Source organism: Felis catus, chromosome A3, assembly GCF_018350175.1.
Source record: "Felis catus isolate Fca126 chromosome A3, F.catus_Fca126_mat1.0, whole genome shotgun sequence".
Taxonomy (NCBI): Eukaryota; Metazoa; Chordata; class Mammalia; order Carnivora; family Felidae; genus Felis; species Felis catus.
Genome location: NC_058370.1, coordinates 49185784 through 49212886, shown reverse-complemented (window position 1 = coordinate 49212886; position 27103 = coordinate 49185784). Strand labels below are relative to the sequence as shown.

Genomic DNA, 27103 nt, shown 5'->3' with positions numbered 1-27103 from the left:
CTCAAAAGAGTTGCCTGTAGGATTGACTGGGGCCTCAGTGGCAATTTAAGATTTGCTGCTGCATTCCAGAGCCCATCTAGGTTTATTTGTGTAATCAAGATAGGGTTCCTTTATAATGCTACATTAAAATTGTTTTCCAAGTATGTAGGTTGAAAAGGAGTTAATTTTTTCCCACAATAATGGAAGGATCCTACTTGCACTCTAGTCTTATGAAGCAGTAAATAGAGATATAAGCTTTCACTAAAGGTCACGTTTGACTGAATCTTTGTTCACAGTTTCTCCCCAAACCCAGAAAGAGTAAATTCACAGTGATGGAAGATAGCTGAACAAATTGTAATCGTCTTCAAGTTGATTACTTCATGGGCATTTAGATGAGCAATATGGGTTAAGTAAGAAACTTCAAAAGTGTTGGGAAATAGTGTCAGGGAAAACAATGAGATGCAGGAAGTGTGTCAAATCTTGTCGAATTTAAAAAAATATGATAGGACGCACACATAGGTAGATGTGCTTGGTGCAAAAATACATAGATGTGCACATACAAATGGCTGAAGATAGAGGGACAATGATGGACAGTTGAGGTGGTTAACATAGGCACCCAATGAGGGAACTAATGTGGGGACCCAAGCAGAACATGGAGGGAGAAAAGATTGCACTAAAAAATAAGAAGCATGTGTGAATAATTGGATTTGTGCAATTGTGCACAATTATGTATGTTTTTTTGAATGCATAAAGAAATAAAGCTCATAAAAAGGTATCCAGATCGGCCAGGAGGAGGTCAAACTTTCACTCTTCACAGATGACATGATACTCTATATGGAAAACCAAAAAGGCTGCACCAAAAAACTGCTAGAATTGATTCATGAATTCAGCAAAGTTTCAGGGTATAAAATCAACACACAGAAATCGGTTGCATTCCTATACACCGACGATGAAGCAACAGAAAGAGAAATCCAGGAATCGATCCCATTTACAGTTGCACCAAAAACCATAAAATACCTAGGAATAAATCTAACCAAAGAGGTGAAAATCTATATGCTGAAAACTATAGAAAGGTTTATGAAAGAAATTGAAGAAGACACAAAAAAATGGAAAAAAGTTTCCATGCTCCTGGATAGGAAGAACAAATATTGTTAAAATGTGGATACTTCCCAAGGCAATCGACATATTCAATGCAATCCCTATCAAAATAACATCAGCATTCTTCACAGAACTAGAACAAATAATCCTAAAATTTGTATCAAAGCAGAAAAGACCTTGAATAGCCAAAATGATCTTGAAAAAGAAAAGCAAAGCAGGAGGCATCACAATCCCAGACATCAAGCTATACTACAAAGCTGTAATCATTAAGACAGTATGGTACTGGCACAAGAACACTCAGATCAATGGACAGACTAGAGAACCCAGAAATGGACCCACAAATGTATGGCCAACTAATCTTTGATAAAGCAGGAAAGAATATCCAATGGAATAAAGACAGTCTCTTCAGCAAATGGTGCTGGGAAAAGTGGACAGCGACATGCAGAAGAATGAACCTGGACCACTTTCTTACACCATAACAAAAATAAACTCAAAATGGATGAAAGACATCAATGGAAGACAGGAAGCCATCAAAATCCTCCAGGAGAAAGCAGGCAAAACCTCTTTGATCTTGGCCGCAGCAAATTCTTACTCAACACGTCTCCAGTGGCAAGGGAAACAAAAACAAAAATGAACTACTGGGACCTCATTAAAATGAAAAGCTTCTGCACAGCGAAGGAAACAATCAGCAAAAGTAAAAGGCAACCAACAGAATGGGAGAAGATATTTGCAAATGACTTATCAGATAAAGGGTTAGTATCCAAAATCTATAAAGAACATATCAAACTCAACACCCAAAAAAACCCAAATAATCCAGTGAAGAAATGGGCAAAAGACATGAATAGACAGACACTTCTCCCAAGAAGATATCCAGATGGCCAACTGATACATGAAAAAATGCTCAATATCACTCATCATCAGGGAACTACAAATCAAAACCACAATGAGATACAACCTTACCCCTGTCAGAATGGCTAACATTAACAACTCAGGCAACAGCAGATGTTGGTGAGGATGCAGAGAAAGAGGATCTCTTTTGCATTGTTGGTGGGAATGCAAGCTGGTGCAGCCACTCTGGAAAACAGTATGGAGGTTTCTCAAAAAACTAAAAATAGAACTACCTTACGACCCTGCAATTGCACTACTAGGCATTTATCTAAGGGGTAAAGGTGTACTGTTTCGAAGGGACACATGCACCCCCACATTTATAGCAGCACTATCAACAATAGCCAAAGTATGGAAAGCGCCCAAATGTCCATCGATGGATAAAGAAGATGTGGTATATATATATATACACACACACAATGGAGTGTTACTCAGCAATCAAAAAGAATGAAATCTTGCCATTTGCAACCACATGGATGGAACTGGAAGGGATTATGTTAAGTGAAATTAGTCAGTCAGAGAAAGACAAAAATCATATGATTTCACTCATATGAGGACTTTAAGAGACAAAACAGATGAACATAAGGGAAGGGAAACAAAAATAATATAAAAACAGGGAGGGGGACAAAAGGGAAGAGACTCATAAATATGGAGAACAAACTGAGGGTTATGGGAGGGGTTGTGGGAGAGGGGATGGGCTAAATGGGTAAGGGGAACTAAGGAATCTACTCCTGAAACCATTGTTGCACTATATGCTTAGTAATTTGGATATAAATTTTAAAAAAGTAAAAAAATTAAAAAAAATTAAAAACAAAAACTATAAAAAAAAAGGTATTCCTTTGGCCTCCTCATTAAGATGTTTTTCCAATTTAGAAACACAAGTTTTTATCAGGAAGCAGGAGAACTGGAGAAAAGACCATGCAGCCCCTAGGAGATACCACATTATCCATTTAGGAAAGTGGACAATGTCCAACCACGTCTCCAAGTAGCTTTTATCATGCTCATTGCGTCCATTCTTCAATATCCCAGCTGCAAAACCATAAAAGACTATCAGGGAATGAAAAGGCCAGCCAGGAAAGCAGAAAGTTACAAAACCAGTGAAGAAGATAAAGCTGCTTTGGTAGGAGGTTCTGTGAAGCATATACAGGAGGTGCATATAGAAATAAAATGTGAGCTGAGCAGTGGGTTTTATGTCAGGATGACAGGGCTCTTCCATACACAACTTTCTCCTTTTCTTCCCTCATCTCATGGTGGGAAGAAAGTACACACAATTCCACATGAGTTCATGACTCACCAATGTCAGGAGAGCACCCGGCCCCAGAGTCCAACATGGAACAAGTGGTGGTCTTTACTACTTTTCTTTCCAGGAGGGCTTCCTGCTGGTGGCAGGGGGCAGTTGGAAGCCCATGCTTTCTTCCCATCTGGGAAAAATAGGAGGCCACTGAGTCACACAGGTAGGCTGCTCTTGAGGCTGCTCTGTGGGAGACTCTCATTCAGATAGGGTCTTTGAACACGGGTACTGCCTTCTGCTTTCTGCTAGGTTGTGGTGAGATGCCCATATTAGTTATACATGGACCCCATGCTTTCTGATTCACTTCCAACAACCACAGAGAGATCCCAGGACTTCTGTGTATGGCAAACACCACTACTGACAAGTCCACTGGAAGAAAATATGATAAAGCTAATGGCCTACAGGATAATAGCTACAATATACAAAGACTGCCTACAAATCAGTAAAATACAAAAGCCCAATAAAAATAGGTAAGAGTATGAACCAGCAATTTATAGAAGAAATAATAAAAATAGCAAAGATATTTAACATCATAGTAATCGATGAAATGCAAATTGAAGTGACAAGATCTCTATTTTTATCTACCAGATGAGGGAAAATTGAACTCTGAGCCCTAGTGGAGAAGACAGTAGCAAGGATAAATTTTCTTAGCGAGGGTAAAAATTGTCACAGACTCCTGGAGGTCAATTTATAGTATCTACCAAGTTTGCATGTGCATAATCTTTGGTTCAATGGGATTTCACCTGTGGGTGTGCTTGCAAAAGGAGAAACTGAAACAAGTTGTATGCTCATTTTAGGGAAATGATTAGACAGTGCACATTCATACATAACACCACAGAATCACTAAAAATGTTGATCTCTACATATTGATACCAAAAGTATTTACATTATGTGAAAAAGAAAGTTGCAATGCATGTTGGTTTATTTTTAAACCCAAACTACATGCATGCACAGGTTTATAAACTCACTGTATGAGTAGGTCCCCTTGGGGGAGGCTTTGAGGAAGGGGAAGAGAGAGGGAGATTCACTTTTGTCCTTGTTTCTTTGATCTCTTGCTCCTTCTGTTTACCAGAGAGTGTAGTCAGGTAGGTAACAAAGGCAATGAATGAATGGTGCCATATGTCCATGGGGTTCCCTGATAGTTAAAGGAATACGAGGCATAGGGTAAGGGGTGCTGGTGAACTTAAAGGAGATGACAACTGACTGTGATAATGGGAGTCCTCAACCATGTCCCAAAACAGGGCATCTGGTGCAGGGTATCAAGCACTCAGCTCCCCATTTCCTTGTGGCGAAATGCAGAAGCAGAGCAAACCTGTCCTACTCAAAGCCTCATCTATGACTTAAACTTTGGTTTTTATTTTTTTCATAACACACTGGTTTCTTTCTTTCTTTCTTTCTTTTTCTTTCTTTCTTTCTTTCTTTCTTTCTTTCTTTCTTTCTTTCTTTCCACTTTTAGGCAATCTGTTCAGCTAGAAAGGTAAACTTACATCACTTCCCTCCACCATATAACTAAGAAAACTGCCTGTTAGAACTCATCTCTCCAACTCAATACTGAACTGAGTCCCAATCATGTACCAGCCATGGGAACAGATGACAAGACACCTGAACAGATGGGAGCCCACCCCATCTCAGCCCACAGGTGAGAGCAGAGAACCACACCCTATGTGAAGGGGCCTTCACAGGAGCCTGTGCAGACCATCACGGAGCAGGTGGTGGGGACACCTGACTCAGTTGGGGTTGGGGGTGGGGTGGGAAGACTTCTCACCATTGTCATAAGGAACAACCTGGTGATGAGGGATAGAAGGCATTCCAGAACACAGTGCATTGAGAAAGTCTGGAGGTGAGGGAAGGTCTGGCTGGCCTGACATCTGGCTCAGAAACTTCCAGGTTGGGCACAAGGGGAATGCCAAGGGGTGATGTTGGAGAGGAAGGCAGATGTCAGTGGTCCCATGTTTGCATTTAGGGCTGTAACATCTGCTCAAATTAGCAAGGCAAGGGAATTCTGGAGATGCCCTTGGAGATGATCTTTGGTCTGGAGATGATCTTTGATCAGCAAGAGACAATTTCCAGGCCTGCCTACTCACCGAATATTTATAATGGCAGCAAACTTGCCACAGGCTACCAAACCACATTGTGTTCACATTAAACACAATCCATTCATCACTTCTGATTGTCTTGAGGAGACAAGGACCAGAACAGAACATGAAGAGCCACTGGAAATGATGGAGAGATTACTCTGTGATGAGGAAGCTGACAGTAAATTCATTGGCCAAGAAAAAATAAGAAACATCTCATCATCCATGGCAGTATCCTCTAGGGCCTTTGAAATGCCATGGCTTCTTTCACATTGTTTTAGCTTCTCACAAATTTATTCCAGAAGGAAGAAAACGGTTTGTGAGGCCCTGTCTCTCAAAGGCTGTGACTCTCTCCCACGCCTACCTCCTTTCTCAGTGCTCAGCTCCAAAAGACCTGTTTCCTGGTAAAGGCACAACTATTTACTGCCCTCTTCCCCAAAACACTCATGAAATACCTGACAGAAAAGGCAGTTTTCTGCTGCTTTTCCTGGCTCACCCCACCAGTGGCTCAATTACCCTTTTGGTATCTGGACTCCTTACAAAGAAGAAGAGGGACTAGAGTTCCTGGACAGTTTTGATAAAAATCTCATTGAAATGGTGCAATTAGAATCTCCTGTGTATTTTCACTGGGGTTGCAATGCTGTAAATTAGGCGCTAAGTCCAGGCAGCAAGGGTTTCACATGGCTAGAAAGGTTTAAAATGAATGGATTTTTTAGCTCCTCACTGTCCACGCTGCCCTCACCCCATGGCCAGCCGCCTGCATTCCAGCTGTACATTTAGAAAACGAAGCACCATTCTGGTCTGGTCTGAGGACAGAGGACAGACCACAGAGACATGTGAGGTAGATAGTACTGACCTTTTGCCCACAATTTTCCAGAGTCCTGGTTAGCATAACTACCAGAAATCTAAGCTGTCATCCAAATGTTGGGCCCCTGATTCCAGAAACCATCAATACTGCAAGCCCACTATTAAAACAAAAGTCAGGTGATGGTGGGGTATAGAAACTGCCAAGGAGGTTTATTTTATTACAATTCCTTAAACTGTCATTGAAAATAAGACTGACTTCACAGGGTTTTCTTTTGCATATTATTTACCAAGAGAGACAAGGGGAATCATTAGATTCTTTTCTACAATTTTTACTTTGTTTCCAGGTGAGACCCTTAAAGGTCCAGATACCCCAACACATCTTACATCATGAAATTATGCTTTGAAGTCCTTTCTAATATACTGATAAACTAATGTTGTTCCACCTTGTCCATAATGTATAAATCTCTCTTTTCTTTGAAAATAAGTTTTAGGAAATTTGTTCAAGAAGGAGGAATGTTGTGTTGGAAGCTGGCAGTCCTGGAGAGATGTGGCCAATTGCGTTCTTTTTCTGGATGAGACAATAAGTCCACAGTGGCTGCAGGAGTGGGCAGTTGTGGCTGCTGAGGCCTTCCATGGCCCTCCATGACCCTCTGCTGTCCATCCACCCTCCACAGCCCTCACACCCACACCAGGGCAGCTGAGCTATGGTAATGCCACAGCATGGTTTCAACCTCACATGGGTCTACTGCCTGGACATTCTATGAACCTGTTCTCCAATTTCCCTCAATGTTGATTCGAAGCCACCTGCACCATAGCCCCTTCCTGGATTTCTCATGGCTTCTACCTATAGACAGGTAGAGGCTCACCAGATGGGGCTTTTAGGGGCAGTAGTGAATTCTCAACATCATCCTAGGGAACAGTAATGCCCTGTAGATGACATAGGGATCTGTGACCTCCCTGTTTAAAAACTCACCCTACTTCATAACAGCAGCCAAGCAAGTAAAACTTCCGGACCTTGTCATTGCTTGATGGGCTGTCTTCTAATCTTTATAGTGTTATTTTTGTCACTCTTCACAGATTTTTCCTTAGAGTTTATTTGTCTGGTATTAACATCACTGCAGCTGGATCCTTCAGAGCCACATAGCTCCTAGACAAGAAACTCCATAACTCAGGGGTTATTCTAGAAAAGCAATGGAAGGGAAATGGAACTCACAGCATAGGTGGCTCAAAGTGGTAACAACCAAGGTGCCGATGGACGAAGCTGATGCCAGCTCTGAAGAATAGAATACAAAGGCTTCCAGGAACCAGTATCTCAGGAGCATGGGCACAGCAGCAGCCCCAGAAGGGATTCTGTGTTTTTGAAACAGAAGGGCTCAGGTTACCCCATCAAGTAAACCATTCTCTAGTCACAGGAGCCTTTAGGTCTCTGGCTGTTCTTGGGCCTCCAGGCTGTTTCCAGTTTGGGGCTATGGAAGCTGCTATGAACAATCTTGTACAGGTATTTCTGTGTGCCCCTCAGTCCATTTCTCTTAGGCAAATATCTGCGTGTGAAATAGGGAGATCAATGTTTACATTTGTAAGGAAAATGTAGACCATTTTCTGCAGTGGTTGTAGCATTTTACACTTGTACCACAGTAGGTTTGGGTCCCAGGCCTCCAGCCCCTCCCCAGTGGTGTGATGTCAGCATTTTTAATGTTTACTGTTCCACTGGGTAAGCAATGATGGTTTTCATTTGTACTCCCCTGATGATAAATGGTTATAGCACCTTCTCTTGTGCTACTTGGTCCTTTATGTATCTTCCTTTGTGAATGAACTATAAAGATTTGTCTTATTGAGTCATTGCCATTCTTTCTATAGTCTCCATATTACTGTTTTTGTATAGGTAGCGTCTCCCATTTCATGGATGAGTCAAATGAGACATGGAGAGGTGAAGCATCCATGCAGCTTGTCTATGTGGCAGTGGGATCCAGCTTTCTGACTGTGTAATTGTGTGTGGCCCAAAGTGCAGCCCTCCTGACTGCACAGCAGTGTCTGGTGAGGAGTGGGGCAGGGGGACGAGTAGCTGCATTGTCTACCTTGGCTGCTGGTGCTGTCAGCTCTTGGAAGCTGCCTGTGTCCCTCACTGTCATCAAACTCCCTGGAAAAAGTGCTTTAACATGATTTTGCCAAACCTCCACTATATTGATTTCCCTTTGCTGGTATTATGCTGGGCTATGTAAATCACTTTCAGTTTTTATGACCCAGTGCTTTGCAAATGCATGGAAAGGCCCCAGATTGCATGTGTTCCCAACATACAGCATGGCAAAGACAGCGGTGAACTTGTTCTGTGGTGTGTTTATACACTGTGGACTCTACAAAGTTCAGGAACACTGGAAAAGCTAGGGTGCATGTCCATGCCTTTTCCCTGTGATCTCTATTTTTCTTCCTGCCTGATTTTTCCTTCCTCTGCTTTCTCCCTCCTTTTCCTATCTTCCTCCTTCCTATCTCTATCTTTCTCTTTCGTATACTGTTATTTTAAAATTGCCATCACTCTTTGAAAGGCCTTGAAGTCAAAGGCATCATTTTTGACTGTCTTGCCTAAGAAATTGGACATGGGACCTGTCTTCATCTCAGGACATGGCTCAGGAAGTCTCATCAAGGGAGGTAGAAGGTGCCATCGGTGTAATTCTAGAGGAACACTTCCCTTACTCTGGAGAGTTCTTTCTGGCTTTAGTGGGGGAGATGCACACCCATAGGTATATGGCAGAGTGAGTCCTTGCCTACCCTGCCGTCAGAGTGGCTCATGTGTAACAGGCTGGAATCCCTCTTTCTCATCCATGTGCTATGTGCCTGTCATCAGCCTATCATCAGGATGCCCACCACCATCACTTGTTCAAAACTGTTCAAACACTGCTTTCATTTAGCTCCACTGGGTCGTTTGCATGATGTTTGATGGGGACAGATACAGAGAGCAGTGGTGGGCACAACTCTGCTAAATCTCTAAATCCCATAGTTGTTTTCTGAGGAATGGCAGACGTTTCCTTGTCAACTTGATCAGAGTTGTATTTCTAAAGAGTATTTCAGCCTCTGTTCAGTACTTGTGCTGCCTCCATTTCAGGCAGGAAGTCAACCTTTGTGTATAATGTCAGGCCAGCAGGTCCCCAAGGGCTGTTGCCAGTGTCTGCAGCTCTGTGAGAAGGAGCAGCAGAGGCAGGGCAGAGCAGATGCTGTGTCAGAGTATCTCTGGTCATGTGGCCTTGAGCAGTCACTGATGTCACCTGCTGGGATCTCCTTCCATATGATGGCTGTGGGCCCCACCCTGCCTGCCAGGGTCTCCCCTAGCAGGTGTGGAAGTGTGCTCTGGGGGGATTCCAAAGCTGCAGAGCAGTGCTCCCTTGCTCACGATGACCACTGCATCCAGAAGATCCCTCACCTTTCAAGGTCCAGATCTTATAGTCCATATGGGGATTTTGAAGAGGATACAACATGGACTTGATCTCCCTCCTGCCTGAGCTCTGAAGCTGAGGCTGGCTTTCACTTTTGGTTCTGGGATGACCAAGGGAAGGCTGGAAACTGTTTCATATACATGTCAGTGAGCCATAGAAAGCTTTCTTCACTTGGAAGTCATTTCATCCCTTCTGCTGTACAGCAATGAACCCTTGAGTGAGGCAGCCTCAAACAAAGACTCACATCAGGGTGCTAATTCTTCTGCTTTATTCTCCTACAGATTTTTACATGAGGAAGCAGGGACTGAACACACCAAGGACAGCCTGGTGGGGAGTTGTGCAGACAGACTGCCCAATGTTCTCTACACAGTTTCCTCATTCCTGGCTGGGGACCAGCCCTCTGTCATCTGAGTGCCCTAACTACAAATGATCAAAAATGATTTCACATCCACATTGTACACCCATAACATGAATAAAAGATCTGAAGATACTGTCACAGCCAAGAGTGGGTACTCTTCAATTTTTTATCACCACCTTTGCTCTCCAGGCCCTGAGGATTCCACGCCAAGCAATTGTGAACACTTAATTCCATAATGCCATGTTTATGCACGTCTGTGTGAAGAGGGCCTGCTCACAGGGAGTCCTGAAGAGGTGTGCTCAGTGTGACTGTGAGACTATAGAGTCAAACACAGGCTCACCAAGGGCCTCATTTGTAGTTTGGCAGCAGAGAATTTTGCTGCTGAAGATGAACTATTTCCCATTTCTAAGGCTGGGTACAAAAATCAGCTCTAATCACAGGAATTGGGGAGAGACTTCATGCTTTTAACTCTTCAAATAGCCATGAAGAGAAAGGCATATGAAGAGTGGGGAGACACCATTTTGCTCAATGGACCTCAGAATGTGGAGACATGAGGCAGCAGTAGTTTGGTTGGGCATCTCAGTTACACGGGGATGGGTCCTAGCACCTAGGTGCTCAGGCCCCACCCCAGCCATATAAAGATTGCTGAGAGCAGAACCCAGGCATCAGTAGGTTTTAGTTTTCCAGGTAGTTCTAACATGCATCCAAGCCTAAGAACCATGGCTTTCACAGCTGTAGGACAATTCAGATTATCCATCAGTCCTTCAGTTAGTTTTGGCAGTTTGCTTTCAAGGACTTGGTCCCTTTCCTCTAAGTTATTGAATTCACTCTCAGTGAATTCTCTTGTTCTCTTTTTAATATCCAAAGCATCAGTAGCCATGACCTTCTTTCACTCCTGACACAGATCATTTGGGTTCTCGTTCTTCCTTTCTTGGCATGCCAGCATAGAAGTTTATCAATTTTATTGATCTTTAAAATTAAAACAAAATTTAATGTTTATTTATTTACAGAGAGAGAGAGAGAGAGAGAGAGAGAGAGAGAGAGAATCTCAAGCAGGCTCTGTGCTGTCACTGCAAATCCTAACTTGGGGCTCAAACCAACAAACTATGAGATCATGACCTGAAGCTGAAATCAACAGTTGGATGCTTAACCAACTGAGCCACCCAGGCACCCCTTGATCTTTAAATTTTTTTAATGTTTACTCATCTTTAAGAGACAGAGACAGAGTGCAAGTGGGGGAGGGGCAGAGAGAGGGAGACAGAATTGGAAGCAGGCTTCAGACTCTGTGCTGTCAGCACAGAGCCCGACGCAGGGCTCAAACCCACGAACCATGAGATCATGACCTGAGCCAAAGTTGGATGCTCAACTGACTGAACCACCCAGGCACTCCTGATATTTAAAAATTTTATTGATTTTTTTTTCAAATCTTTTCATAGGACTGACTTTTAATTTTGTTGATTTTTCCTACTGTTTGCCTGTTTTCAGTGTTATTTTTCTCTTCCCGAATTTTAATTGTTTTCTTCATTCTTCTTGCCTTAATTTATTCTTCTTTCTCTAATTTTCTAAGGTCAAAGTTTAGGTTATGAATTTTAGATCCATTTTCTTTGCTAATATATTAATTTAATGCTATAAATTTCCCTCTAAGCACTCCTCTAACTACATCCCACAAATTTTGGTTGTTTTATTTTCATTTTTAGTCAGAATATTTTAAAATTTCTCTTTTTTATGATCCCTTGGGTTATTGAGAAGTGTATATTGTGGAGTTTCAATCATCTAGGAAATACCCAGTTATCTTTCTCTTCTTGGTTTCTATTTTGGTTTCTGTGTGATCTAGAATGCACTTTGTATTATTTGTATTCTTTAAAAATTTTTAGGGGTTGTTCTGTAGTCCAGAATGTGGGCTATCTTGGTGAATGCACCATGCACACTTGAGAAGAGGTTTTCTGCTGTTGTTGGATGGGCTGTCCTTTTAATGTCAGTTGGGTGAAGTTGTTTGATAGTGTTCAGGCCATCTGTGCCTTTACTGATCTTCTGTCTGGTTGGTCTATTCAGTACTGATGAGGGTGTTGGAAGTATCCTGCTGTGATGGTATCCAGTTCTCCTTTCAGTTCTACCAGTTTTTGCCTCATATTTTGGTTCTGTGCTTAGATGCATACACATTTAGGATTGTGATATTTCCTGGAGAACTGACCTTTTTATCACTAAGTGGTGTATCTCTTTATCTCTGATAATCTTCCTTGTTCTGAAGTTGGCTTTGTCTGAAATTAATACAGACACTCCAGCTTTATCTTGATTTGTGTTAGCATGGTATAGCTTTCTCTGTATTATTATTTTAAATATTTACTTTTAATCTATCTGGGTCTTTACCTTTAAAGTAGGTTTCTTTAAATGTAGATGATACAGGGGCGCCTGGGTGGCACAGTTGGTTAAGTGTCCGACTTCAGCTCAGGTCACGATCTCGCGGTCCGTGAGTTCGAGCCCCGCGTCAGGCTCTGGGCTGATGGCTCAGAGCCTGGAGCCTGTTTCCGATTCTGTGTCTCCCTCTCTCTCTGCCCCTCCCCCGTTCATGCTTTGTCTCTCTCTGTCCCAAAAATAAATAAAAAACGTTGAAAAAAAATAAATGTAGATGATACATAATTGATACTGTGGACAACATACAGTTGGGTCTCATTTTTCTTTAATTTTTTTAATATTTATTTATTTTTGACAGAGAGAGAGTGTGAGCAGGGTAGGGGCAGAAAGAGGAAGAAACAGAATCTGAAACAGGCTCCAGGCTCTGATCTGTCAGCAAAGAGCCCAATGTGGGGCTCGAAATCATGAACCGTGAGATCAGGACCTGGGCTGAAATCAGATGCTGAACCAACTCAGCCACCCAGGAGCCTCTCATTTTTATTTTTTTAAACCACTTTGACAATCTGTTTTTCAACTGGTGTGTTTAAACCACTTACATCTAAGTGATTATTGATATAATTGGATTAATATCTGCCATCTTTGCATATCTGTTGTATCTGTTGTTTCTATTTTCCTCTATTTTTTAGGCTTCCTGGTTTTAATTGACCACTTTTTTTAGGATTCCATTTAATATCCTCTATTGATTTATCATTTATACTTCTTTTTAAAATACATATATTTCGGTGGTTGTCTCTGGGTTCATAATAACACTTTAAACCAATCTTAAGTCTACTTTCAAATAACACCACATTGTCTAATGTGCAGTGCAGGTACCTTATGACAGAACACTCCCAAACCTTTCCTCTGCTCCCTCATGACACTGGTGTTACTTCTCACTTTCATGTGTGCTATAATCATCTGATGCACTGTAACTGTTCTTGCTTTAAATGGACAATAAACTTTGAGATAAATTCAGAAAAGTAAAAGACTACATTTAACTTCTATTTATCCCCTTTTTTACTGCTTCTTTTTTTTTAAATATAGATGTAATTTTCTAACCTGTATCATCTTCCTGCTGCCTGAAGAACTTTCCTGCGGACTCCAGGTCTGCTGTCAGTTAATTCCTACAATTGTCTGAAGTAGTTTTTATTTACCTTTGACTTTTGAAGGTTATTCTCACAGATACTCTTCTCATTGAAGGATATACAATTCTAGATTTACAAGTTCTGTTTATTTGTTTTAGTCATTCAACACTTTAAAAGATTGCACTCAACTGAATTCTTAGTTGCATGATTGCTGATGACAAGTCTGCTGCAATTTTTATCCTTGTTTCTCTAGAGCTCAGGTGTTTTTATTCACTTTAAGGGATCTTCAAGATTTTTCTGTTTTCAAATTTATAGTTTAAATATGTCATATCTATGTTTTTGTTTGGTTTTGGTTTTTGTTCAGTTCTGCTTGATGGTCTCTGTATATTTCTTGCAACAGTGGTTTGGTGTCTGTCACTGATACTGAAAAACTCCTGGCCATTATTTCTTTAAATATTTCTTTTGTTTCTCCTTCTTTTAATATTTCAATTACATTATACACGTCACACCACTTCTTCATACGGTCCCACATTTCTTGGGTGTTTGGTTTCTTCTTTCCCCCATTCTTTTTTCCTCGTTATGTTTTAGTTTAGGTGACTTGTCATCTAGTTCATTGATTCTTTCATCAGCTGTGTTAAGCCTACTAACAAAAATGCTCTTCATTTCTGTTACTGTTTTTAACTTCTACCCTTTTTACAGTTTTCATCTCTCTGTTCTCATTACTCATCTGTTCTTGCATGTTGTCTACCTTTTCCATTACAGATTTAACACACTGATCACAGTTTTAAATTCTCTGATAATTCCAACCGACCAAGATTGGAGTCACATTTGAGTTTGGTTTTTATGATTGCTTTGTCTCTTCAGTCTTTTCTTGACTTCCATCATTCTTTGCAATATTTTGTTGTACAGGGCAGTAGATACTGAGGTAAATAAGCCTTTAGTGTGACAGTTTTTGTTAATTTGCCCAGGAATGGAACATCTTTGATTTTTGTTGTAGGCTTAGGCACAAAAAGCTTCAAAGTCCTCATTTTCATCTTCCCTCTTGGCTTTGGGGCTTCCCTATGTACTGCTCTTTAAACAGAGTCTCTGTCTTTCATCTTTCCCTGCTCATATCCATGGTTATTGTACTGGAGGCTTATGCAGCAATGACAGGGTATGGGGGAGGGGTGTTCTCTGGTCTTCTGATTAAGTCTCATTTTTTTGGAGTGAATAATGGACCTGGAGTACACTGCACAAAGAGTGATAAACTCTGTAACCCTTTCTAGGGTAGAGATTTCACCCTATCAAAAAAAAAAAAAAGCCAGAGACCACCTTGTAGCAGATATGAATACGGAGGAGGTAATGATATCCTCACAGACACCAAAGGGGTTTGGGACCAAATAGCAAAAGAGTTATTTAAAAATATGAATAAGCAGGGTGTTGACTTAGAAATGCAGTATTTCAGCAAATCTGAGATGATACATTGTGTAAATGGCCATTTAAAAACAAGAGAGTGTGCCAAATTGGTGTTAACCTTGTGCTAAGCCAAGCTCAAACCTTTGAAGCAAAATGCACTTTGATGTGATAAATTATTTACTTAAGTAGCAAAAGCAAATATTATAGGTTTTCCTGGCACTTTGATTTTAGAATAACAAATGAGATTCATGTTGAAGATGAATAAATGCTTTAATGTGGTTCTTCTGTTGATACATTTCCATTTCTTTTGTCTACATACACATAGCATCACATAGTAGATATTTATTTTTATTTTTTAATATGAAATTTATTGTAAAATTGGTTTCCATACAACACCCAGTGCTTATCCCAACAGGTACCCTCCTCAATGTCCATCACCCACTTTCCCCTCCCTCCCACCCCCCATCAACCCTCAGTTTACTCTGTTTTTAATAGTCTCTTATGGTGTCATCCCTCCCTCTCTAACTTTTTTTCCCCTTCCCCTCCTCCATGGTCTTCTGTTAAGTTTCTCAGGATCCACATAAGAGTGAAACCATATGGTGTCTGTCCATATAATCCTGTCAATCGATGCAGAAAAAGCATTTAACAAAATTCAGCATCCTTTATTAATTAAAAACTCTCGAGAAAGTCTGGATAGAAGGAACATACTTAAACATCATACAAGTTATTTATGAAAAGCCCACAACTAATATCATCCTCAATGGGGAAAAACTGAAAGCTTTCCCCCTGAGATTGGGAACATGACAGGGATGTCCACTCTCATTGCTGTCGTTTAACATAGTGTTGGAAGTTCTAGCATCAGCAATCAGACAACAAAAGGAAATCAAAGGCATCATAACCGGTAAAGATGATGTCAAGCTTTCACTTTTTGCAGATGACATGATATTATACATGGAAAACCCGATAGACTCCACCAAAAGTCTTCCAGAACGGATACATGAATTCAGCAAAGTCACAGGATACAGAATCAATGTACAGAAATCAGCTGCATTCTTATACACTAACAATGAAGCAACAGAAAGACAAATAAAGAAACTGATCCCACTCACAATTGCACCACAAGCATAAAATACCTAGGAATAAACCTAACCAAAGATGTAAAAGATCTGTATGCTGAAAGCCATAGAAAGCTTATGAAGGAAATTGAAGAAGATACAAAGAAATGGAAAAACATTCCATGCTCATGGATGGAAGAATAAATATTGTTAAAATGTCAATACTACCCAAAGCTATCTACACATTCAATGCAATCCCAATAAAAATTGCACTAGCATTCTTCTTGAGGCTAGAACAAGCAATTCTAAAATATGTATGGAACCACAAAAGACCCCGAATAGCCAAAGCAATATTGAAGAAGAAGACCGAAGCGGGAGGCATCACAATCCCCGACTTTAGCCTCTACTACAAAGCTGTGATAATCAAGACAGCATGGTATTGGCAAAAAAATAGGCACATAGATCAATGGAATAGAATAGAGAACCCAGAATTGGACCCACAAATGTATGGCCAACTAATCTTTGACAAAGTAGGAAAGAGCATCCAATGGAAGAAAGACAGTCTCTTTAACAAATGGTGCTGGGAGAACTAGACAGCAACATGCAGAAGAATGAAACCAGACTACTTTCTTACACCATTCACAAAAATAAACTCAAAACGGATAAAGGACCTGAATGTGAGACCAGAAGCCATCAAAAGCCTAGAGGAGAAAGCAGGAGAAAACCTCTCTGACCTCAGCTGTAGCAATTTCCTACTTGACACATCTCCAAAGGCAAGAGAATTGAAAGCAAAGATGAACTATTGGGACCTCATGAAGATAAAAAGCTTCTGCACTGCAAAGGAAACAATAATCAAAACTAAAAGGCAACCAACGGAATGGGAAAAGATATTTGCAAATATATCAAAGGGCTAGTATCCAAAATCTATAAAGAGCTCACCAAACTCCACACCCGAAAAACAATCCAGTGAAGAAATGGGCAGAAAACATGAATAGGCACTTCTCTAAAGAAGACATCCAGATGGCCAACACGCACATGAAAAGATGCTGAACGTCACTCCTCATCAAGGAAATACAAATCAAAACCACACTGGGTGGGGGTGGAGGTGGGGCAGTGGGAGACCAGATACTTCCTATTGCAAGCTTACTTAGTCCTAGTAAGGACCTAGCTCTGCCCTTGCCTTACACCTTCAAAAAAAAACAAAAAAAAAACAAATTAAAACCACACTGAGATACCACCTCACGCCAGTCAGAGTGGCTAAAATGACCAAATCAGGAGACTATAGATGCTAGCGAGGATGTGAAGAAACGGGAACCCTCTTGCACTGTTGGTGGGAATGCAAACTGGTGCAGCCACTCTGGAAAACAATGTGGAGGTTCTTCAAAAAATTAAAACTAGATCTACCCTATGACCCAGGAATAGCACTGCTAGGAATTTACCCAAGGGATACAGGAGTACTGATGCATAGGGGCACGTGTACCCCAATGTTTATAGCAGCACTTTCAACAATAGCCAAATTATGGAAAGAGCCTAAATGTCCATCAAATGATGAATGGATAAAGAAGCTGTGGTTTATATATACAATGGAATACTACTTGGCAATGAGAAAGAATGAAATCTGGCCTTTTGTAGCAACGTGGATGGAATTGGAGAGTGTTATGCTAAGTGAAATAAGTCATACAGAGAAAGGTAGTATATATTTAAAGAAATATTCCAACTTTAGGTTTAAAAATCATTTAAAATATTTAATGCTATTATTTAGCCTTACCAACCTAATGCTGTTTGCCTTGCTGATTGGAGATTCACAATCTCCAAAGAAGGGCTGATTTTTAGCCCTTCTGTCTTCATTAAGCAATGTGTTTATCATCATTGTTACACATGCCGACCTGTGCTAAGTATGATAGCTTCTGAGTAAAGATGCCTGTAATAACGCCATGACCTCAGAAATTAGAAGGCATTTTAGGTCTCAAAAGTGTTAGTTTGATATATTCTTCTTGAATACAGTATTTAGGAAAGAAATTTGTTCTGTCATTAATCATTTTCCTATAAAATTAATAGTACAAATATGTTGTGAGTATAATTTTCTTCATCCCTACAGATGCAGCTCTGACAGACTATGTTTTACCCAAAATGGTTGCTGCAATATTTCCCATCCCTCTTATTCTTCTAGAGCCTTGAGGTCTACGTTTTCTCTCATGAGTCTGGATGGACTTTTACAAATTCTTCTTCAAGTAGAGCCTGGCAGAAGTGATGCCATATGGTTTTTAAGCCTGGATCATACAAGGTCTCATGCTCTACCTTGATAACTTGAGACACTTGCTCCTGCCATGCTGTGAGTTCAAATTAGTCCATGTGGAGAGACCACATGGAAACACCATGAAAGGGGTACTCCTGTGGACAGTCTGGTTAAAGTCATCAATTACCAGACATGGGTGTGAAGATACCACAAATGTTTCCAGCCCAGCCTTCTCAGACATTTAGGAATAGAGACAAACTGTCCAAACGGTGCCTCCTGAACTCCCAACACACAGAGACTGTAAATGTAACGAAACAGTCATTTTCTGCCACTACGTATAAGGTGGCTTGTTTTCTAGAAGTAACTGGATTATAAAATTTAGAGGTTTATCAGAAAACTGGAAGCAGTTGTTGCATGCAAAACTCAACTTTCACTGTAAAACCAGGAAGAATTACATAGACTGTAGAAGTTTGCAGGAAATGATACGAGGTTCTTGAAGTAGCAGAATTCACCTCCTCCTGAGGGCAATTCTCCTCTTATTAGTGGGTAGGCTTTTGAGCCCATATTTAAATTGCCTGGCTCTCAGCTGCCTCACATGGAACCTGAAAACATATCTTGGCTCATGCAGACTTCATGAACACACAAGGCTTGGCTCCACCCCTTCTCCTCCATACCAAGGATGGTCTGAACTAGACAATAATGAACTGTGTAGTTGAGAAAGGGAGGCTGGGTTGGGTCATACCACACAGTGTCAGGGATATGGCATGTTCTGGTGACTATTTAGGAGATGGCTTCCCTTTTACCCCTGGAGACTTATCATCTGGTAAGCTGATGAAAATATAAACAGTAAGGGATATACTATTATATGATCACAATGATACATTTATTTGACTTATAAACATTAAAAATAAATACAATATATGGTAAGATTCTTTTTTTCCAACATGCATTGAATATTAAAAATGCATCATTTCCAGGAAATGTAGAGGAATAAATTTTTTGTCTTTTTTATATTAAATATAATTCATTGTCAAATTGGTTTCCATACAACACCCAGTGCTCATCCCAACAGGTGCCCTCCTTAATGCTCATCACCCACTTTCCCTCTCCTCCATCCACTTTCAACACTTAGTTTGTTCTCAGAAAAAAAAAGTTACAGAGAGGGAAGGAAGCAAACCATATGGTAAGATTCTTAAATTGTGTGTGTGTGGGGGGGGGGTGTGTATGTGCACATGCAAATGCATGTTCCTTTTTATGTCAAATAGATATCAGCTCCCATGAGACTCATCTACGAACAGGAACACCTGGATAGCAGGTGGATGGGGAAGCATTGGAAAGGAGGATCTGAGAGCTGTCTTTGGCCCATGAAACTTTCTCTCTGTTCTTCTTTGGTGTGCGGCTGCCCTTTTTGGAAGCCTCAATATCCTTGCCACTCGCTTCCCCATTGTAAGAAAAAAGCAAAATTTCCAGAAGAAAAGGCCCTTTCTGGCTGGATAATTATTAAGGACAGAATAAATACTCGACACTTTGCTCCTTCCTACTTCTTACTGACTTCCAGACCATTCCTTTTGGTGAATCCCATGCTGGGGCCAGATATAAACAAGCCAACCTCTGTCTTGTTTCTCTTGTCACCTCCTGAATGCTGAAGAACAAAGGAGGCATGATTTATGCTGTACAAGTGACTTGCTGCCTCCAGTTCCCTTAGTAATGGCAACATTGAAAGAACAGACTTAACTCTAACAAGTGACAGTTGAACACAGAACAGCCCTGGGGTTCCTGTTCTTCAGAGGGGGTGCAGTCCAAGCTGCTGCCCTGTGAGGAGCTTGCAAGGATACACTGCCCCTACCCCGTCCACATCCTTCCTTCTCATCCTGATTAAGGATCCTTCGCACCCAATAATGATCATGTTCAGCTGGGGGTTCCAGTAAGTCAGATTTCCAGGCTTAATACAGACTTTTATGCTTTTCCAGCACTCAAACAAAGTGATACACTGTATACTTTGTGTGAATTTTATTTGTCAACTATACTTCAATTAAACTGGAAAGAAAAAGAAAGATAAACTCAAGACAATAGCCTCCCTTTAGACCCTTTTGACAGATCTAAACTACAGGAAGCTGATTGAAACAAAAGCCTCCCCATCTGGGGTGTGAAGTGCACTCCCAGCTCTCCCCAAGATGTGAATACTCTCATACAAGAGCCTGATATTTTGCAGAGGCCATAACTGAAGGAAATGAGTGCTTTTGTTCCCCTATTATCTGATGATTTTCTTTGTTGTTGTTGCTTAAATTGAGGAAACACTAATTCCAGAAGATGTCCTGGTCATTTGGCTATAGGGGTCTGACATCTAAAATGAAAAAGAAAAAAGTGGAGGGAAGGAGTGAGAGAGTCAAAAAAAATAAGAGGCTCTTCCAGAGAGAAGAAAAGGTCACTGCGTCTATTTTCAGTCTGTAAAATATTCCATTAGCTTTATTATGTGGAGGACATTAGCATTACGCACGGCGGGAAGGAACATTTTAATACAGAACATCTTTTCCTAGTTTCAAAAGACAAGAGTAAAATATAAAGGTAATGAAATTGCTGTAGGGGTGATGTCTTTTTCTCTTCAGGGGCTTTGCAGGCTGGCAGAGTAACATGCTAACAGGAGCATAATTTGACGGGTCAGAAATAGCCCTGGCAAGAGAAGGAGAGGCAGGTTGGGCCCTCAGTGGCAGGGAGGCCTGGGGCTCTGACTTGCAGAGATGCTGTAGGACCCCTGTCTGGGGCTCCCCTCCACCCTTGGTTAGAAGGAACTGAATGGCTTTCCTGGGCGAGCCCTGGGACTCTCATCTCCTCCGGTTCCCTTACGGTTAATGGGCCTTCCCTTGGGGCTTTTAAATTCACAAAATAAAATGCAAAAGGTTACAATAGGAGCCAAATTACTGAAATATACGGTGGAAAAAGTCATAATTGTGATTATATTAACATATGTGCTACTTTATTAAGGAACTAAATAGTAACTAGTACTTGGGTTTAGGTTTTCAAAGTAGTGAGAAATGTAAGTAATATTTTGAGATCTCTATCATGTGAGTTCCCCTGATGATGCACCCACAACAATGTGTTTGTTGCCTGCATTCATAGTAGAAGGAAATGCAACATTTCAGTTAGAGGTTGGTAAAAATCATGACGTACCTCATTTCCCATCTAAGCTCATGGGTGCTCCAAATGATCTCCACCGACCTCTTAGGGATCCAGGGACCTCCCCTCTGGACAAGAAAGGAGAAGGGGGACAAGCCTATGCTCTGGGGAGCACCATGTTGGGTGGATGAGGTGGAAGACAGAAGACCCTGATGACCCTCTGTCTCAGGAACAGCAGTGTGTGGTAAACTGAGGACCTGTGTCCCCTCTGCAAAGGTGCCTGTGAGGAAAGACCACCTGGAGAGAGGCTGGAGTGTGTTCTGCATGGGGAGTAAGGCTGCTTAGATCTGGGCCATGGGGAGGACAAAGTGGGCACAGCAGGCCCCCCAAAAGTGTCAGGTAATTCAGGAAAAGTGGCCTTCCACACAGGGATAGGAGGTCAATTCAGGAAGAGGAAGGGGCTGCAGAGAAGAACCTTGAGGAGGCAGGATGTAGAGTTAAGAAGACCTGGCCTGAGTCACGAGTAGGGATTTCTGATGGGTCATGCAGTATCTCTGATTCTCAGAGATGTGTCTCCTGCCACACTGGAGTGATGCCTGTCCCCTGGCTCATTTCAGATGGGTGTTAGGATACCTGCAGCTTTGTAAGAGCATCGCATGGGAGGGGCAAGCTATTAGGATAGAAAAAAACTATGGCGACCCATTAAATGAATGTTAAAATGTTAGCAAGGAAGCTGCCTTACCTACTTGACACCACGGTCTGTAGGAATTTGATTAACATGTACAAATCATTTGTTAATTTCAAAGATTAGCTTTCATTTATTAAAGTCGGCCACTGAAAATACTCCTTTGAATTATAAACTAGTTAATTTCCAGGTGACAGAAGTCCTTGAAAGTAATAATGCCGCATTAAAATTCACCATTCACATCTTTTAGGACTTTCCCCCACACATAGCCCAAATCTAAGCTATTACTACATTCTTTTCCTTTCTTTCCCCAACATGCCCACCCTTGTTGGAAAGGACAGCTTGTGCCTTTGGGTTACATTAATGTACACATGATAAATACTCTTATATTCTGAGCATTTAACAGGAAAAGCAGGACTTCTCCTTGATGACAATTTGTCAATTAGTACTTTAATCATATTTATATCTTATTTATACTCTGACAACCTCCAAAATGATTCCAGCAGAGGGTTAGCTCATTTCCTGCATGTAAGTGATCCTTTCTCATTGCATCCCCCTAGCCCCAGTTTCTAAGGTCTAATTGAATATATTGCCTTGATCACTCCAGAATCTTAAATTAGGAGCCTTAAATTAGTTCCCCAAGATTGCCTTTTTCAACCAATGAGCGTGGATGGCTTTTGAGAAAAGTGCTCTTTCATGCCAGGTCTTTTTTTCTTAGATGTTGCTTCCATGTCTTACTGTTTACACAAACCAATCAAACATATGAAAGTGTATTTATTACACTCCTTTACCAGGCCACAGATCCCATGAATACTAAACACTTTAATAATACACGTTAGGGTTGTGAAAGGATGCACGACCTCATTGATCACCAGTATGCTCTCCTTTGTCAACTTTAATCGGCACGGTGACTAGCCCAACCTGGGAGGCAGCACACCCTCTCCACCAAGCCACCCCCAAAGTCTCAAAAGCCCATCCTCTCCTGCCTCAAGATGCTAAGAATTCAGACTCCAAATATTATTTACATCCTTGTCATCTGGGGGTCATGGTCCCATCACGTAACTGGAGAAGAGCTTGCTGTCCAACGGGCTACAGAGTAAGGCAGGCAGCAGAACTCAGCAGTCAGAGGATCTTTGGAAGGATGGTAGCAAGGAGGTTACTCTCACTCTTATATAAGCAGCTGCTCCTACATGAAGATAGGAAAGCAGGCAAGAAGGGAGAGCCTCCTGGTGGGGACTCAAAGGCAGGTGGGGCAGGTGGCCTTGGCAATTTCAATGGGTGGGAGTACTAGGCTGGCTGTAGGCAAGACACGGCTGCAGACATGGCCTCACCCTGGCAGGTGTTTGTGGGGCAAGTGTTCTATCCTGTTGGCTCTGCAGAGACCCAATGTTCCTAAGCAGGGGTCCCACTGACAGGTGTGTATCTTAGGAAGCTGAACATGGGGCCAGCAAGCAGATTTCTTGGGGCTTGGGGATGTCACTCTGTTCTGAGAGGCATATGTGGATGTGGAGACGTTGTCCAGGTATGAGATGGTGCCATTCCACTGACTATGCAGAGCATGTTCACCTGCTGTCACCCAGTGCATACAACACTGGCTATGGTGCCAGATGGGACCCATAGCCTTATCTGACCTAGTCTTGTCTTACCTAGAAGGCCACAAAGGGGTAACTTGCTCTGGATCACCCAGCTGGGAGCAAATGTCACTGAGATGGTCTCCAAAATCCCAACCCCAATCACCCAGATCTTTTATCTGAATAGCATGGAGATATGTTACCTTCTGGTTTGCTTTGCAGGGAGGCTGGGTAGAGACATGTTGGAAGTGTCTGCTCTGAGGCAGGTTTCCAGTCCAGGTCTGTGTCCTGTGCACCTGCCTTTATGGCTGGGGCCTCAGACAGGTTACCCGATCTCTCTGAGTCTCAGTTCCCTTGTCTGCAAAGTGCTCTTCCTTGTCACCTCAGAATCGTTGGGGGACATATGTGATAGTGAACATGCAAACACCTGGGAAACAATAGCCACTGTCACTATTACTGCCCCTGCAGTGGGTGGTGGGGGACATGTCCTGTCCCTGAGTGGCCAACAGCGATGTTCCTAGTTCAGGGAACCTCCCCAGACACCGAGTACCTGACTTGTATAATTATCTCTTTCTCAACCCCCATGAGCTGAAACCCTTAATTCCTCCTTCTTTATGGTCACAAATTATTATTTTGATTCTATGTTGGGAGCTGAAGGGGACTCATTCTGAATTAAGATGTAGTTAGAAGCACAGCTAAGGTTGACTCTGCTTTAAGCCTTTCCCCTAGCTTTTGAGTTCTATTAAGTTCCTGGGACATAAGATCAGTCATTCTACAGGGTAGCAAGAGGCTGTGCTAACCTTGCTTTTAAGCCCAGCTCTGAAAACCCTTCTTTGGTTTTCTGGCATGTGACACTCCATGCCACACAGGATGGGCTCGCACTTCTTTCCTCCCCTGCTCTAAAACAAGAACACCAGGAGGTCTACATCAAAGGGCTAGTCACCATCTTCCCAACAAGACTCGGGCTGGTGTTTGGGGTGTGCTGGATTTCTGTCTTGGCCATAAAAGGTAAAAATCCTAAATCAAAGCCACCACCTCCTCCTCATCTTCACCTGGAGTCAGATTGTTTCTATGTAATAAAGAAGAAGAATTTATTCTGGGGAAGAGATCACTCGCTGGTGAGATGTACCAAGTCACTTTGGGGCCTCCCTGCTCCTGAAGTGGTAAGGAATAACAAAGAATGTTGGAAAAAATTAGTCTTATGAAAGGCTCTTACACCAAGAATGGAGTCAAGCAGAACTCACCTGCACTTAACCAGTCATGTGCTCAGAGAACTTGATGGATAAATTAATGCAATATTCACCTGGGCAATATTTTCTTGCCATTGCCATCAAGTGTTTATGTACCCATTAGCATAGTTATGCAACGGACTTGGATGAAGCAGAATACTCCCAGGAAGATGTGTAATTACAGGACAACAGTGAGAGTTCCGTGTATTCCCTGGATTTTATTTTAGAACTCCTGAATTATAGGCCCATCCCCTCCTGATCACATCTGACACCCACAGGAAGATGGGTCTGGCCCAATTCCCTGTGAGTCTTGAGCCAAGCTGGTCCCCTCATGTGACTGAGATGGGTGCCAGGGAACAGAAACAGCCAGAAAGGACCACAGTGTTTCCCTGGAGGCACTGTACAGGAAGAGGCTGAGAGAGAGCACCCTACACACATTTTTGCAGACCAAATGGAAGTCCCCAAGGTAGGAGAGCCAAGGGTTCCTGGGGAGGTGGCATGGGGGCCATGAGCAGGTCTTAGGGCTGAGGGAAGGACGGGCTGTTGGAAGAAGAGACCTGAGTCCACAAGGGTTCCAGTCTGCCCTGAAGACTAGTGGGAGGCCAGGCAGTCTGTGAACTGGGCCTATCTGCCTAAGGAATATTAACTCAGGGCGTTGGCAGATATATTAGAAAGGGAGACTCTGGAACAGGACTGTGAGTTGGAATATGTTTCATTCTCAGAAAACAGCTCACTAGGCTTTAGAGTTGGGCAAAGGGACTGAGGGAGGCACAGTGCCGACAAGACCTTTGTACAGAGAGGCTTTGAGGATTCCCAGCAAAGAGGATGTACTGAGCAGAGGGGAAGGGCCTTGTATGATGGCAAATGTTACTTCCATGAACAGAAATCCAGAGAACACTCAGGCGGCACCCAGAATATCCTAAGCATCTCATGATTCACACATGGGAGCAGATTCTAGATGATTTGTGCCTGACAACCCACTGTGGACAGAAAACGTCCCTCTAACTCAAGAACTGAGATGCCAGATCTTCCCCGTTGCTGTAACTGGGCAGAAGGGCATGCAGGAAGGCCAGGCTTCTTGGAGAAACTTACTTTCATTCATGGGCACATCCTCCCCTTCCTGGGAAGCGATAAGCCCACCTCTGGCACAGGTATCTGAGCTAATATACAGCACCTGTGGGACAGGCCAGGCGCCTACATTCAGTTTGGGGCTCTGGCTTCCTTCAGACTTGAGCATGTCAGCTGAACTTCAGGCAACTCCATTTCTCATGATTCAATATTCATGCATAATAAATCATGCCACACTGTGAGTGTTCCTTGTGAGCTACCTTGCCAATTACCTAAAATCCAGCTTAAGGGCAGGAGCAATCAGGCGCTGCATAAATCTGAGCTTCTTTTGTGGGTGGTGTGCATGACTCAGGCACCCTGCAGTGGAATCAGAGATGGGGCTATTACCCAAGGTCTGGCTGATTAGCTCTTGGCTCCCTCATGTGCAATGTTACATGCATAAACATGCTCCCAAATGCCCCTGACAGGGTGACCCCAAATCGTTGTATGGACACAGATGGCTCTGGGAGGAAGATTTGTCACTTACAAGATTCATTTTGGTTTTCGAACTCTGCATGTCATTTCCAAAGGAATGCAAGGCACTGAGCAAAATATTCAAAATCATCTCAGGAATGCAGAGAATTATTTTAAATTGAGCTCTAGGGACAGTCTCAAAATGTCTCATCTGTTTCACCAACCTATTATGTCTCCACTGCATTTAGAAGGATATCTGGGATGACCATGAAGTACTGCCAGTCTGTTTTTGATGCTTTCTGTGCCTGTGAACTGGCCCAGGACAGCCTGGAAGCTCCTATGGCTCTTTCGTTGATAAAGAAGAGACCACCAGAGACCCCAGGTGGTAATGGTAGGCAACATGGGCCTGGAAGGGGGTAGGTGGCCTTGGAGGGTAGCAACATAGCAGGAGGCTGGGGGATAATGAAGAAGCCATGGGGTTCACGCTTTCTTTGAAAATACCCAGTTTGGATGGAGGGAACAGTACCAGGGAGACTGTTGAAGAATGCTACTGTCTAAGTGGGCCTTATAAGGGGAGCTCAAATAAGAAAGTCAAAGTGTCCCAAATGATGGGACTTTCTGGAGAGCCACAGCTGTGCTGAGATGGAGGATAGCAGGGGTCCAAGGAGGTGACTGGCACCAACAGCAGCTGACTCATACTCAGAAATTCACCACTTGTATTTAAGTATGTCCCTGTGCATGGCCAGTTCTAGAAGACACCTCTCTCTCCCTGCATGTCTTGCTGTTGCCTAGTCCCCTAAATAAACCACAATCATGTCATCCAAGAATTCATTGCTTCATCATTTATCTTTGAATTATTTCTGGGACAACCAGCCCTCCAGCTCTTCCCTGCAAGCTCACAAG

General features: G+C 42.3%; 1 protein-coding gene across 13 annotated transcripts in view; it reads right to left on the bottom strand.

The window, feature by feature from the left end:
• SYNDIG1 (synapse differentiation inducing 1) overlaps positions 1-27103 on the bottom strand; it is a 179724-nt gene that overhangs the window by 24593 nt on the left and 128028 nt on the right. For 11 of the 13 annotated variants that reach the window (XM_023251518.2, XM_045053947.1, XM_023251519.2 and 8 more), the window contains one exon: positions 3257-3383. The exons of the other annotated variants lie outside the window; for them this stretch is intronic. In XM_023251518.2, the coding sequence (XP_023107286.1) occupies positions 3257-3383 (127 nt within the window). The remainder of the gene's footprint in view (positions 1-3256; positions 3384-27103) is intronic. 13 annotated transcript variants of the gene reach the window in all.